Source organism: Ictalurus punctatus, chromosome 29, assembly GCF_001660625.3.
Source record: "Ictalurus punctatus breed USDA103 chromosome 29, Coco_2.0, whole genome shotgun sequence".
In the NCBI taxonomy this organism is placed as follows: domain Eukaryota; kingdom Metazoa; phylum Chordata; class Actinopteri; order Siluriformes; family Ictaluridae; genus Ictalurus; species Ictalurus punctatus.
This window is the reverse complement of record NC_030444.2, coordinates 12,795,605-12,811,089: the sequence shown is the minus strand read 5'-3', so window position 1 is coordinate 12,811,089 and position 15,485 is coordinate 12,795,605. Positions and strand designations below refer to the sequence as shown.

At 35.0% G+C, this 15,485-nt stretch overlaps 2 protein-coding genes across 2 annotated transcripts; one reads left to right on the top strand and one right to left on the bottom strand.

Annotated features, from left to right (window-relative positions):
- Nucleotides 1-1,161: 1,161 nt before the first annotated feature.
- LOC108260549 (macrophage mannose receptor 1) lies at nucleotides 1,162-6,548 on the top strand. The gene is made up of 4 exons (XM_017460936.3): nucleotides 1,162-1,546; nucleotides 3,194-3,556; nucleotides 3,702-3,790; nucleotides 4,055-6,548. Exons 1-4 carry the CDS (start codon nucleotides 1,189-1,191, stop codon nucleotides 4,157-4,159), a joined length of 915 nt encoding a protein of 304 aa, XP_017316425.2. The 5' UTR covers nucleotides 1,162-1,188; the 3' UTR covers nucleotides 4,160-6,548.
- Nucleotides 6,549-10,336: 3,788 nt separating this feature from the next.
- On the bottom strand, nucleotides 10,337-15,004 carry si:cabz01076231.1 (calcium-binding protein 2). The gene is made up of 7 exons (XM_053677359.1): nucleotides 14,967-15,004; nucleotides 14,412-14,556; nucleotides 13,261-13,291; nucleotides 12,334-12,477; nucleotides 12,024-12,133; nucleotides 11,593-11,740; nucleotides 10,337-10,371 (listed from the first exon to the last, which is right to left on the bottom strand). Exons 1-7 carry the CDS (start codon nucleotides 15,002-15,004, stop codon nucleotides 10,337-10,339), a joined length of 651 nt encoding a protein of 216 aa, XP_053533334.1.
- Between the last annotated feature and the right edge of the window lie 481 nt (nucleotides 15,005-15,485).

The window sequence follows — 15,485 nt, the reverse complement described above, 5'->3', positions numbered from 1 at the left end:
ACTGTTATGCTGGAAGGTGATATTTTCCTTTATCTTCATTTGTCTACCCAAGGCCTGCAAATATTTTGCTAAAAAAGATCAGTATTTAGAGTTATCCGTAAATCTCTCTATTTTCATTGAGTCTCAGCTGAAGAAAAGCAGCTCCATAGCACAATGATGCCACCACCATGTGTCGCTGTGGGTATAGTGTTCTTTGGGTGAATAGCTGTCTTGATTTTGCACAAAACATCTCTTTTAGAATTGTGCACAAAATTTTCTACCTTGATCTTATCAGATCATAGCACATTTTGCCACATGGTTTGGGGTGCTTTAGGTGGTCTTGGATGTTTTTTGTTTCTTGCCGTAAACCATGACTAGTTTCCCATCCCTGGTTATTAAGAACATCCCCAAAACATGACGCTACCACCAACATACTTCACAACGGGAATGATGTTCTTAGGGGTTTCTACCAAACACAGGACAAACGTTCATTAGAGAGCCTTTTCCCACATGTGACTTTCTTTTTGACACTCTTCCATAACGTCCATGTTTATGGAGTGTCTAGGCTATGGTTGTCCTCTGAGCAGTTTTTCCCATCTGAGCTGTAGATCTTTCCAACTCTTTCAGAGTTATGCTTGGACTCGTTGCTTCTCTGTTTAATGCCATCCTTACTTTACAGACTTTTTTTTATGCATGGCATCCATGCAGTTTTGCCATATTCTTTCCATTTTTAGTCTTGGATAAAATGTCCTTCATTTGAGATATTTTTTTTATATCCTCACCTTGACTGACACTTTTTCAGAACTTTGTCCAGGACTTGTTTTGATAGCTCTTTGGTCTTCATGATGCTGTTTTTTTATGCGTATTATTTGACAAACTCACATAACACTATAATTTTACACAAATGGACTGATGGCAACCAGTTGCAATAGAATTAATTTATTTTCAGGATAAATATATGCAATCAATTGTGAATGCAATCACAACGTGATGTTATTTATTTGTTCATGAATTTAGCAAAACTATACTGATTTTCTCCCCAATTCAATATTATGGCCTATTTCCGTAATACATGGAAATGTTCAGGGAGATAAATATTTATGTCAAGTACAGTTTCTATTACTTTAGGTCTACTATGTTTTTATTAATTAATTAATTTATTTAATATTGCCAACAGGTGTCCCATTTGTCCTGTCCATCCAAAATTGGATGCAAATTGGCCCTCTTCTTATCAAGCAACAAGCGTCCTGGCAGGTGGCACAGAATTACTGCCGGGAAAACCACCTTGATCTATTTACAATTACAAACCCAAGGGCCCAAATGAAGCTAAAAGAGGAAATGATTAATCATAATGTGATAGGGCTTGTCTGGACAGGTCTGCACAATGATATGGACAGTTGGTACTGGTCCTATGAACACCTACCCTTGAAGAATACAAGTGTAATGAATTGGGGTGCAGGTCAGCCTAATAATGCTTATGCAGAAGATGTGTGTGGGGCAGTGTACATGGATGGAACCTGGGTGAGCTTCAATTGCCTTTACAGCATACCCTTTATATGTTATGATGGTGAGTTAACCTGCTAATTTCTGATCATGTGCAGCGTATTATTAAACTCTTTACCAGACACAAAGTGAAAACTCTGTGTTTTGGCGAAGAATGGTCTCCTCATACAGATCGGGGTAGGCTTCCCAAAATGTGCGTAACTTTAATTACTTCGTTGTTTCCTTTGTAAGAACATTCTTTAATTAATGTGTGTTTCTCCAAACACTTTATAACTAATTTTGTATGTAAACCCCTCTGTAAATTAACAATCAAACTGACCCATTGGTTATTCGTTATTTATTGGGAGCTGGCATGCAGTTCTAACTCAATCATTATTATTATTATTATTCACATAGCTTTTGGAGTCCTTTTGGACATTGTTTTGTCATGTAATTTAATTGGCTCTTTTTGAAAAAACTTAATTAATAAAAATCGTTATTAAGTCGGTTTGTATTCCAGTTCATCACATTACAAATTTACCAATTAATCAAAAATTTTGTTCACTCAAACAAATCACCATTAGAGATGGAGATTACCAAGTGGAGCTAGAATTTAAATGCTGTACGCTCAGATATAAACCTATTAGACTGTCTCAGTGATGGCTAGCAGAGATGTACCCAGTTTTTCAGTCTAATTATTTGAGTTGCTCCTTGGTGAGCAAAAAATGGACAAGTAAAAATATTGATAATACCTTCAATTTTTTTTTCTAAAATGCTAAATACAATATGCAATTATGCATATTGAAAGCGAGTTTTAGTCAGAGCAACAAGTCAGAGATCCATAGGAGAGTGCTAGCGAGGGGAAGACTAACACTTGCCTAATGTTTTCCCTCCTCACCCACTGTCAGTTAGAATATATGATATACCTTGTTCTGTCTCTTACAAACAAATGTAATTTTTATTCTAAATTGTTGATTATGCTGACACCTGTCAGTTTTTGGGAAACTCACCCCAGGGTTTGCAATGTGCAAGTTCATTATTTGTCCACTGTTTACAGCTGGGCCGCAGTCACACACCTTTCTGTCTGTAAAGAAAAAGTGATTGCTTTACAAATGAACAAATATCCTAGGTAATATTCTTAACTATAGGTAATGGGCTTCAATTAGTACTGACATCAAAAAACAAAATGGAGAAAAAATGTGCTCTACATGACTTTGATCTTAGTACAGATAGTGCCGAATTGGCTTGTTTGAGTGCTTCAGGAACTGCTGATCAACTTGGATTTCCAAACACAACAATCTCAGAGTTCACAGAGAGAATGGTGTGAAATGCTAAAAAAAAAAAAAAAAACCAAAAAACACAAAAAACATCTAGAGCGACGGAGCAGCCAGAGCAACGAATTTTTTTTACAACCCCGGTGAACAGAAAAGCATCTCCGAACATACAACAAATCCAACCTTGAGTCATATGACCACATCTGGGGAAAATTCATGAAGATCAGCATTTTCTGAAATACTCAATCCAGCCTGGTAAAGTCATCCATGTCACTGTTAAAATCAATAACTTACAATGAATTGCTAGTGTTTTCAATGTTCTTTTGCCAAATGTACAGTATGATTGTTTTGCAACATATTGAATAAGAAACCATAATGAAATACAGTAGCATAACCCAGTAACAAATCAAGTGTATGTATGGAAATGATTTTTCTAAAAACTCATTGCTATTTTACAGCTAACATCACTGCCAATAAGGGGTTTGTTGGCTACGCTAATATTTTGTTAACCTGGGATGATGCTCGGACATTTTGCCAATACCATCACACAGATTTAGCTCGGATAACCAATGCAACAGACATCAGCCCACTGATGCAGTACTTATCAAGCATACATTTTTATACGCGTTTTTATCCGAGTGGCTGGTTTGGATTAACCAGAGACACTTGGAAGTGGTCAGATGGAACCAAGCTTTCATACCTCCCATGGTTAAATGGACAACCTGATAATTATTATCAGTGGGAGTATTGTGGAGCGGCCGACAACGAACTGCTCACCGATGAGCAATGCCTCAATGAACACTATTTCGTCTGCTCTGCTTGTGAGTGTTTTGATTTGTTTTAGCAGTCCACCTAATGAGCATTGTTTTTATGCTGCATGATGACTCGGGGGTTAAAATCTGAGTTTGTAGCATGTTTTGAAAATTCTGAATTATGCTCTTGACGTGTGTGTTTTGTCTTCCACAGATCTATTCAGGACACAAATAGTGAAACTGCAAGTGAACTCGGATTCGAGTGTGCTTGACCCTGCTGTGCAGTCAGCTATTTTAGACTTGGTAGGTCACATGACGGGTCTTTTTTTGTGTATTTGTATTTTTGGGTGCCTTTTGTAGGCTTATAGCTTGCATATGTTATCTGGGAGGCATGAAAATATCAGTCAAGTCTATCTAGTATTTTCTTTTATAAGGTTACAGTAAACCAAATCTATGACTATTAAAGCTATTTCTGGGCATTGTTACTAATTTCAAGCATGAAATACTTTTAAAGCAGTTTTTTAAAAATTTTTAATTCAGTAATAAAATACTGGTTCTGTTCTTCAGATCAACCAAAAACTGCAGGAAAATGGCATGGGGGTGAACACCACAGTAAAATGGAAGGTGCAGCCAGATGGAAACATCTTTTACAAGAAAGTGAAGGACAACTAAACAAAGCATAATTCAAAATGTCTTTAATTTAACAGTTATACCATTTCATACCATTTCACTACAATAAACCAGTGGCTGTTAATATTATCTTAACAATAAGTAATACTACTACTATTAATAATAATAATAATAAACTTTATTTTATAGAGTGCCTTTAAAAGCAGCTTCTCAAGGTGCTGTACACAAAATAAGCAGTACACAGAAAAAATAAAATAAAATAAAAATAAATTAATAATAACAACAACAACAACAACAATAGTAAAAGTAAACATCAGCAAGCAAATTCTAGGGCATTATAGGAATGCAACATTCATGTTATTGCTAGAATATATGAGCTGTTAATGTCTATACTGCTAATTTTTTTTTTTTAAAAAGGAAACAAGATGTGTCAAAAGTGAGAAAAACCCATGTCTCTGCCTCTAATTCACGTTTTAAAAATGACGTCTGTACACTAAACCATCTTTCCTATGCATGAGCAAATGTAATTATTAATGTCAGTAGATTTTTATTGTTATAGTTTATGCTAGTACCCTGCTTATTATACTTGCTATATTCCTTGTTGGTATTTTGATTTTGATTATTTAACTGCAAATCAAGCATTTTTCTGGTTGTTAAAAAATTATGATCAAATTTACACGTATTCTGAACAGATGGGAGTGATCTTAGAGAAAAGATGAAATGAAATTAGATGAATAAGGAAATTGAGGAAGGAATTTCACCAGGTTCCTTTTGATCAGATTTGACTGTATGCAGATTATATAAAATATAGAAAATGGATAAGCAGTAGGATAAGCAGTGGGATAAGCGGTAGAGAAAATGGATGGATGGATGCATGGATGGAAAGATTGGTGTGCTAAGGATAATGGAACTACCTAAGTAGGTTTATCTCACTTGTAGACCATCCCGGTGGCCAAGAGTCACTTTGGGTTAGAACTTCTTCTGACATTCAAATCTGTTCATAAGAATTGCAAATTTGGGCTCACATGCACCAGCTACTAAATGAGGCTTGCTCCCGATTTGAAGTCTCTACGTCACACCATCCAAAATGCAAAAACCAGCCTTGCAAATTCAGGCTCTTTATAAACACCCTTTATATTGTTTATAAAATCATTCATTTATTTAAAATTTGGTAAATTCCGCCAGCAAGACAATAACTGAGCTAAGCCTCTTCAGAACATTTCAACATTACAGAACACACAGAACATTTCAAGCTCAATTCTGCTTGATTTACACAGCTAGAAATATGCAGTGCAAAAAAAGGACGTGGCTCTGCAGAGTTGCGTGAGATTTGAATGTCTTTCGCTCGAGCTTCATTTGGGCACATAAATGAAAAAGAAATATAGTCCATCAAAAGGAGTGCAGCTTGATGGATGACTTGCACATCTGTCACATGAAAATTTAATCCCTAGAATGATGGATTAAAGGATGGGTAGATAGATTGATGGAGGAATGGATGGATAGATAGATGGATGGAGGAATGGATGGTTAGATAGACCCCAGCATTATTTCAGTGCTTGCCATCTTCTCATTCATGCATCCCTATATTGGTCTTTTTTATTTTTCATTTAAAAATTTTATGTAACATCATTGTACATTTTACAAAAAAAAACAAAACAACAACACTATATCCTTCATCCGTCTCACTGATTTTTGCTAGTCGATTACAACTTATTTTCATTGGTTAGTTAATGACTTATAACTGTTGATTATTTTTGATGCTCTTCTTTTTTTTTTTAGACTTGTAAGAATTTTTAGATTTACATGTGCCTGTGTGTAACTAAAAAAACCAAGAGAAAGTTTAATCTGCACTTGATATTGTTTATGCCTTAATCACTAGAAAGGCCTTTTTATTAGTTAGGAAAATCTGTTAAAATCTGTCATTTAGGGAATAGGGAATTAATGATATGATGTTTAAAGAAATTACATAAAATGTATAATGCTTTTCTGTACTTTTATGTTTATTTATATGCTGAAATATGAAAATATATTTAAAAAGTCAGTGCTGTTCGGTTCCTATAAAGGATTTAAACTGGAGATTTAAATCGGTATCCTTAATGGAAATTATGACCATATTGCATAAAAGGTTTGGATAAAATAAGGGCTCCATTGCAACTTGAGCTTATCGAAAAGTCTGATGTAAAAAGAGAAGGTCTGAAATATAGAACTGTACTGCAGCCTGATTTTTTACATTTAACCTTTAAATCTTCGATGTTTGCAGCATGGTTTACTGTTATACTCTTTGTTAATTACTTTTTGTTAATTATTTGGTTATGATTTGAAGCATCTGTTTTTCTTCTTTGTCTTTTGTACTTGTATATTATCATATTTGGGCACACATTTTATGAACATTTTGGCATATGACTTAACACGGGAAATAAAGAAACACCTGTCAATCACATATTACAATGCTTTTAATCATTTACATTTATTCATTTAGCATTTTTCCAAAGTAACTTACAAATGAGGAAATACAAACAAAGAGATATATCAAGGGGAGAATAATACAAGTAGTGCTACCATAGAATTTTATTTTTTTTTATTGAGTTCTAGAGAAGCAAAGTGTGCAGAGTAGAGATGTATGTTGTAAGTTTTTTGAAATAATGTGGGGGTTGGCATATTAGGGGTTAGTTAAGAGTTCACGGAAGAGGTGGGTCTTTAACTGTTTTTTGAAATAGTGACAGATTCTGCGGTCCGGATTGAGATTGGAAGTTCATTCCACCACTGAGGGAAAGTTAGTTTGAAGGTTCTGGAAAGGGACCTTGTGGATGATTCATTTTAGTTCCACAGATCTATTCAGGACACAAATAGTGGAGTCAGATTTGAGGGTGCTTGGTCCTGCTGTGCAGTCATCTATTTTGGTTGGTAGGTTACATTTTGTGTATTTTGGGGTATGTTTTTTAGGTTTACAGATATGGGATTGAAACTTGGAATTACACTACTGCACTACAATAACAACAACAACAACTCACCTGATCAGTGCACTGCAAAAAAGGATGACATCTTAGCAAGTAAAAATATCTTGAATATAGCCTAATTTAATTCATATTTCCTATTATGTACATATAGTCAAATGCATAAATATTAAACCTATTTCTAGACATTTTTTACTAATGTCAAATATTAAATAGTCCTGTTCTATGGGCAACTAATTTATCAAATTTTATGCATTCATTTTTAGAAAGAAGCAAAACTATTTGTCAATAATTCCATGTATATAGTGCCTTTCTAACACTCAAGGTCATTGTACACACATTTTTTTTAAGTAGAAAAGAAATGTGTGAAGTTATGTGTAAAAACTGGATGGTAGATTTGATTTATAATAGTCTCAGAGTCTCATAATAATAAATATTACATATTTGCCCATATTCAAGATATTTTCACTTGCTAAGATATAATTTTTTGCAATGCAAACCAAAAAGTATTATTACTGGATCAGCAAGCTAAATTTGGCTTTAACCCAGGATTTTACAATGCTACACAATACAAGTGTGAATGTTTGGCTTGTCCAGCTTTGGAGTAATAATATTAGATAGAAAGAGCATTTATACAAATAAACAGAACAGGTTTTTATTATTCATTAATACAATAGTGGTTCTGTTCTTCAGATCAACCAGAAACAGCAAGAAAACAGCATGTTGGTGAACACCACAGCAACATGGAGGGTGTAGCCGGATGGAAAGATATTTTACAAGAAAGTAAAGGACAGCGAATAACCTTAAAATGCTCATGCTTCAGAGGATTAAACAATACATAATGCAAAATGTCTTTAATATAAATGTAATACCATTTCATTTACATAGGTGTGAGAAAAAAATAACTAGATTCCCTACAATGATGATGATTATTTTTTTTTAATTGCTCTTGTTGTAATATTGGCAATAAATAATGTAATTAATGTTATTGCTATAATGTAGAAATTCAATAGCTGTTGATGTGTATATATTGCTAATTTACCAAAAAAAAAAAAAAAAAAAAAAAGAGCCGGTGATGGGAATAATTATCTAGTCTGTGGTATGCATCCACTACCATGCTTCATGATGTCTCTTATGCAAATGTGTGTATTACTTAGCTGAGGTGATAAAAAATAAATCTCTGTGCCTTTAATCCTCATTTTGCAAATAATATTATATAAATATAACTAAAGAAATGAAATAAATATTCCAAAAAAGTTTTTACTGGAATCTGTTTTCAGTAACATTGTTATTTTGTGTATGTCCAGATACATACAGACAAGCAAAAAAAAAAAAAAAAAAAAAAAGAGTGAACCATAAAATATAAAAGTGTTTTAGGTGTTGGGCAACATCACAAGCTGCCAGAACACCTTCAACGGATTCTTTCACACGCAATCCTCACTGGAAAAAAAAAATCAAGACTTTAGACATCTAATTTTGCACAACTTTTCCACCATTAGGGAAATGTGTTCATGTGTAAACCCAGCTTTCGTGCAGTGCACGCAGGATACCTTTCACTTCACATGAACATCTCTTCCACATCATTTGCACTGTTTTAAATAAGCTATTTGGTGGTCAATTCATTCAAAACAATGTGCTTAGCTGAGTACTTGAACAACAACAACAACAACAACAACAATCACATTTAATATTCTGATACAGTGATTCTTCTTCCCCCTCTTTATTTGTTCTTTTGTAAGCATTTTCTCAATTTTAATTATAGAGGAATAATCTTGCTAAAACACAGAATTTATTTAATGTATTTACTTAGCTCCAACAGAAACTGAAAAAACACAGTATGTTAAAAATCCCTTTAACCTCCAAATCCTAAATGGCTTCCATCTAGTTCATATCCTCACTGCATAGAATAAAATGTTTCTCCTTTACAATATCTAGATGACTCAGCTATTTCTGGACACTTAGGTGCTTGTTCATTCCTGTTTCATCTGAAGATTTGAATCCAAGATTGCAACCAACACAGGCTTGCGACCATAGATTTTGGTTAGGGCGGACAACATTAATAACAACATAGCCTCAAACAAAATGACATCGGGAGGCTATCATATTCAACTTATGCTATAGGTTACAAGATTACAACAAACACAAATCCTAAAATTAGTTAAAATTGGAAACGTGAAATTAAAGAGGTCCTGTATGTGGTGAATATTGTGTGAACAGGAGTATCACATGGCGACATATATACCCAGGTTCATAGCGGAAAATAACTGCTGTAAACTCAATACATCACTTTAATTTATGTCTATTCAGACGCTTGGGATGTAGGTGCATTTTAGTTTTGCTACAATTGGTTAATAACAGAAGTATGGTTGACTGTGATTTTTAATTGTTCTGCATTGTTGTTTATTTCCCTTTTAATACAGGATTTATAGTTTTTAGTTTTACACGTGACTGTGAATATTTGTCCTGCACCTCTATGCATCACGTGGCACTTTATTTGTTAAGAAAATCTATTCAAATAGTCATGAGCCCTTTGGTTATTTAGAGCCAGTGCTGACAGTTTAGAGGTATCAGGACTTGCCTTAAACACCATCATTTTATTGTTGTGTATTTAATCCCTTCCTGGTTGCCACCATTGCTATTTACTCATTTTACTGGATGGTTTCAGATCAGGGGCGCATGGTGGCTTAGTGGTTAGCATGTTTGCCTCACACCTCCAGTGTCTGGGGTTTGATTCCCGCCAGGGCCACGTGTGTGCGTGTTCTCCCTGTGCTGCAGGGGTTTCCTCCAGGTACTCTGGTTACTCTGGTTTCCAAAGACATGCATGGTAGGCTGATTGGCGTGTCCGGAGTGTGTATGTAATTGTGCCCTCTGATGGATTGACACCCTGTCCAGGGTGTACCCTGCCTTGTGCACGATATGCTACAGCTATATGCTGGGATATGCTACAGGTTCCCTGTGAGGATATGCTACAGGTTCCCTGAAAAGGAGTAAGCGGTAGAAGATGGATGGTTTCAGACCAAAATGGAAATGTGCTTGCCTCCATGTGCCCACTAGCCTGCTTTGACTTGTGTCTGTTTTTTTGTTTTTTATTTTAAAATTGTGTGTGAGAGAAGTGAGGATGAATTGGACGACCGGAAGTTTAGGTTTAGGTTTTGCCACTTGAAGCGGTGCAGTTTATTTCAGCACCAAATGACTATTTTGTTATTGTCATTGGAATTTCATCAAAGTGAAGAAAAACAAAACAATAAAACAGCTGTATCAGTCATCAAAACAGCAACAGGGGCAGCTTCTTATGGCACACTGCAGCACATTTTATAGAAAACAAATAGTTTTGCTGTTTTGCTGTTCAAAGTCTTATTAATGCAGAATTGGGAATCAGCGTAAAAATGAAGGACTTCTCTGGAATAGAAAAAAAAGATCTTATTAAATTAAAACAGAATGTATGCTAATATACTAGTATACTAATCTCAGCTAAAACACAGACCAAAGTATCAACGTATATATTATATATGTTCAAACACCTCCAGATATAGACAAAACTGGTGAATGCAGTAAAAGAGTAAGAATGCCCCTGGTGGCACAGAACAGGAACTTCACCCTATGATCAGTTCCCTGAAACCAAAGAAAAGGCAAATACTGTCTAGTATTATAATATTTTGAATAAAATGTAAAGATACAGAACCGCAGGTAACACAACATAACAACAGGATCAAAAGGCTTTAATACAATTTCATTCCATACACATACGCACATAGTTTACATGAACAGTATGATTACATCTTTCTTGAACTGTAAAGTTAGCATACAGTTGTACACAAATTATGAACAGGCTAAATCTGCCACATAGTATCTTCTGAAGGCTTTTTTTTTTTTTTTTTTTTTTGGAAATAGAGCCTCTGATATGTCATCACAAAATAGGCCCATGTTTGATGCAAGAACTGTGGAGTTTGAGAGAAGCTAAAAGTCTCTGTAGTGACAGCTACTGGGCTGACAGCATCATAGCAAACTCTACAAGATAAAACACACACACACACACACACACACACACACACACACACACACACACACACACACACACACACACACAGAATTAATCAACTAAACAGGCTCATAAAAATTACAAGATTGATTAAAGCATTTATAAGATTATATCACAAAAAAAATTATACTTCAAATATATTTTTCTCATATGATTTCGTAGGAGTGCCAATAATTGTTGCACACCTATCTTTAACTATTTTTTTTTTTGATAACCTGTATATTGTTTGTAATTGTTTGATTTCTATGAGAGCAGAGTATTTTTGTGATTTTTTTAACAAAAGATCAAAAGTTTAAACAATAAATACAAGACAATTTCTCACAGCCTTATTTAGCTCATATTTACCAGGGGTGCCAATACACACTGTAATATAAATATATATATATTTTATATATTAGATAGATAGATAGATAGATAGATATTGTGTGTGTGTGACAGAGAGAGAGAGAGAGAGAGAGAGAGAGAGAGAGAGCGAGCGATACCATCAAAGTCCACAGTGCCATCTCCATTCAGGTCCATATCCTTCAGAATCTCCTCCAACTCTCCTTTCTTCAATTTCTCGCCCAGTAACGTTTTTACTGCCTCCTTCATCTCATCCAGAGTGATCTTTCCATCCCCGTCTGTATCAAACTAACCGAATTAACAACTGTTATTTTCAATTTATGTAAACAATAAAAATAAAAAAATTATCTTTGTAGTGTATGGCATGACATGACTTAGATACCATAATTCTTTTGTAATATTTGCGCTAAATATTCATTCTTTGTTTTCTGCGTTGGTGCGTTAACAGATTTCAAAACAGAAAAATGTTTGTGTGCTATTACAGTGTGTGATGACTGTGTGTGTGTGTGTGTGTATGTGTGTGTGTGTGTGTGTGTGTGTGTATGTGTGTGTGTGCGTGTAGCCAGCTCACCTGTTTAAAGGAGCACTTGAGTTCTTTCAGTCCCAACATATGAGCCGTTTCTACCATCATCCTCGGCCCCATCAACTCACAGAAATCATCAAAATCCATCAGTCCACCCACTTGGCGTGCACACACACACACACACACACACACGCATGTAGGCACACACACACAAACAAACACACACAAATATGAGCCTGTGGTCAGTCAGACAGGTAGTGGGATGGTTACAATAGAATAAGTTTCTCACACACACACACGCGCACACACACACACACACACACACACACACACACACACACACAAACTGGACACTCACACCTCATCTTGATCTGCTGGATGATTTCCAGTAACTCCATCTCAGTGGGCATGTATCCCATCGTCCTCATGCACTCGGCCAGGTCTTTGTAGTTCAGATATCCATCCTGATCATAATCAAACTCCTTGAATGCCTCGGCCAGCTCTATACAATAACAGAGTTACTTTAGAAATGTTTTTCTTAATATTTCATTCATAAACATTACAAATATTTTTTTCTAGTGCTCTGAGTGCTTTACATAGTATGACACCACAGCCCTATTGAATACTGAAATCTGCTTGGACAAAATCTGTTGAGTAAATTTTCTATAACGGCATCTCTGACAGTAGAGATCTCTCACACCTCAGATTTTTACAATGTGCTTGTTTTCTAATGTGTTATCATTTAATCGTTTCAGTAGTAACAACTTAGGGACTTTATGGTGGACACTCCACATATGTATGTATGTATGTATGTTTGTATGTATGTATGTATGTAATTAGCAACATGAATAATGAAAGATGCATATTTTTACATTCTTTTTTTATTATTATTAATTTCAAGCAAAGAAAGGCTGTTGAGTAAATGACTTTTATAGCTGCTATAATGTCAGTGATAATCGTTGAAACTGGGTTGTTGTGGTATAATAGGAATAAAACACTTCAGGATGTGCTGTTTATAGAAAAATTATCAATCTTTGGGGTTACAACAGGCACTAGACTTCACATATCACACAACTCTGTCATTGATTATCTTCCTGTAACAGCACGCTCCCAAGCGTTTTATTCCTTACTTGGTAAATTTGGAAAAGAATATAAAAATTCTCACACTTTGGCAAAAAAAGAGAAAGTTATATCAACCTTAACTGTCGATCATTTATTTGATCGCATGTGCCTGAGTAAATGTTACTGTAAGTAAATGAGTAATTTAATGATGTGATGGACTCACCATCTAATTCAGGTTGGGATAATTCCCTTTCCTAATAAAGGAACAGAGAGGGAAGAAATGTCTTTATTACCTGTATTATCACTGCTTGATTTAATCAATCAGTCATCTTGGCCACCATTTCAAACACTCAAACACAAACACACAATGCAACAAAGCAGGCAGTAGCCACACACATGCCATGAAAACATGAATGAAAACTATCATTTCTGCTTTGCTTTCTTTTCGTAAACCTTGTTAAATCTAATTAACAGAGGCATTAAGCCAGGCTAATGAGCTGTTATTACAGCAGTCTGGAAGGCATTACGAGGGGATTAACCTCCTACACTGTTCACAGGCTGTTACATAAATACACACTCTCACAAGAGAGACATCAGTGTCATTTCTGTTTCATATGAATCATACTGTGGCTTGAATAAGTATTGACTCCCCTTGAATTTTTTTCCATACTTTGTAATTTTTAAACCTTCAACTGAAATAGACTTCATCAGGATTATATGTCATAAATCTACACAAAATAGCCTATAATATTAAGGTGGTGAGACATTTAAAAAAAATAGTTTGAGTTTGGTTGTGATTGGGTAAATGATTGCAAATGCTTTGATTGCAGAAGTAGTGTGGAACATCACTTTACTATATTAGTACTGGTGCAACCAGTTCCAATCAGAAGTCACATGATTACTTGAATGGAGTCCATATGTGTGCAAAACAAACAGCACCATGAAGATTAAAGAACTATTAAAACAAGTTCAGGAAAAAGGTTTTGTCTTTTGTGCAATGCTGAATGTTTTGTAGAAACACTGCTCATCACCCTGAGAACGCCATCCCCACAGTGAAGCATGGTGGTAGGAGAATCAAGTTGTGTGGAGGCATTTCATTAGCAGGAACTGGTCAGGGTTGAGGGCAAGATGAATGGGGACAAATATAGGGAAATCAGTATAAATCAAATGGTTAAAAAAAATCCCAATCAAGTCCATTTCCGTTCCACTACAAAACGTGGGAATGTTCCAGGGGGTAAATATTGCTGCAAGACACTGTACCTGTGAAAACACACTATTAAGCAGGTTAGTCTGTGTGTGTGTGTGTGTGTGTGTGTGTGTGTGTGTGTGTGTGTGTGTGTGTGTGTGTGTGTGTGTGTGTGTGTGTTGAAATACCTGTCCAAACACATTATTGAGCAGGTTTGTGTGCATCTTGTTCATGGCTTCTTCGTTGGATTTCTTGCTTTTTTTCTTCTTCTCTGAGTCCGATGATGGAGTCTTTCGAAGATTGGGTTTAAGAGCAACTTCTTCAGCTTTAGCACTGTAACAGAGAGAAAGAGAGAGAGAAAGAGAGAGAGAGAGAGAGAGAGAGAGAGAGAGAGAGAGAGAGAGAGAGAGAGAGAAACATGCTGTATAATTAGAGGAAGTATGGCACCACTTACATTTTATCACATATTAACCATTTAAAAATAATAATAATAATAATAATCTTTTTAGACAAACAACTTAAGTGCTTGTGTAAAAGGATTCAGAATGCAATGAAATTTCCCTGTATAAACAGTGATAGAATTTTTTAAAGCGTCAAATTACATACAAATGAATTAATAATGATAATTCTGTGCATCTAATATGCTTAAAAGGGACAAAGGTCATGTATAAAACAATGCAGTACACAGCACTATTAGTAATGTAATATTTGATCCTTTAAACAATGAATGGTGCTTTTCGTACCTGTCTGTGGAGGGTGCTGTCTCACCCTTCTGTGCCATTCTACAGGACAAACAAGAAGAACATATATTTATGATATTTATATTTTTACATGAGTTCTAGCTAGCACAGAATTGAGTTCAGAATATCACACATTTGAGTATCTTACCTTGTCAGCTATATATAGTTCATTTATTTAGTTTTAAATGAGCAACTATACAGTAAATTCTGAATTTCTTGAATTGCCCAAGAACCTAAACGATGAGAAATGAGTTTGTTCTCTTTTAATTTGCAAAAGAAAAATGAACTAAACATTTACATTAAACACTAGTTTAAACTCTAGAATCTGATACAGTGTTTAATTGAATAAATATTGACCAAAATTGTTTAGGCTCAAAAAGAAGATATGTCTGGGAACAAATAACATCTGGTCACCCTAATTTTAAGTAGACATCCTACTATTCATTCCACAGTAATGGTATGAAATAAGTGAAAATAACTTGTACTAGATGGTATAGTAAACATACACAACTGATCTGAAGT

What these genes read in the sequence shown, in the direction of transcription:
- LOC108260549 (XM_017460936.3), top strand. Translation starts at nt 1,189, where the DNA reads ATGCAAATTGGCCCTCTTCTTATCAAGCAACAAGCGTCCTGGCAGGTG. An exon ending in ACCCTTTATATGTTATGATG is followed by an intron (nt 1,547 to 3,193) that starts GTGAGTTAACCT and finishes GCTATTTTACAG; the next exon opens with CTAACATCACTGCCAATAAG. An exon ending in AGTCAGCTATTTTAGACTTG is followed by an intron (nt 3,791 to 4,054) that starts GTAGGTCACATG and finishes TCTGTTCTTCAG; the next exon opens with ATCAACCAAAAACTGCAGGA.
- si:cabz01076231.1 (XM_053677359.1), bottom strand. Translation starts at nt 15,004, where the DNA reads ATGGCACAGAAGGGTGAGACAGCACCCTCCACAGACAG. An exon ending in ATCCCAACCTGAATTAGATG is followed by an intron (nt 12,478 to 13,260) that starts GTGAGTCCATCA and finishes GTTATTGTATAG; the next exon opens with AGCTGGCCGAGGCATTCAAG. An exon ending in TGGCACTGTGGACTTTGATG is followed by an intron (nt 10,372 to 11,592) that starts GTATCGCTCGCT and finishes AATGTGCTGCAG; the next exon opens with TGTGCCATAAGAAGCTGCCC.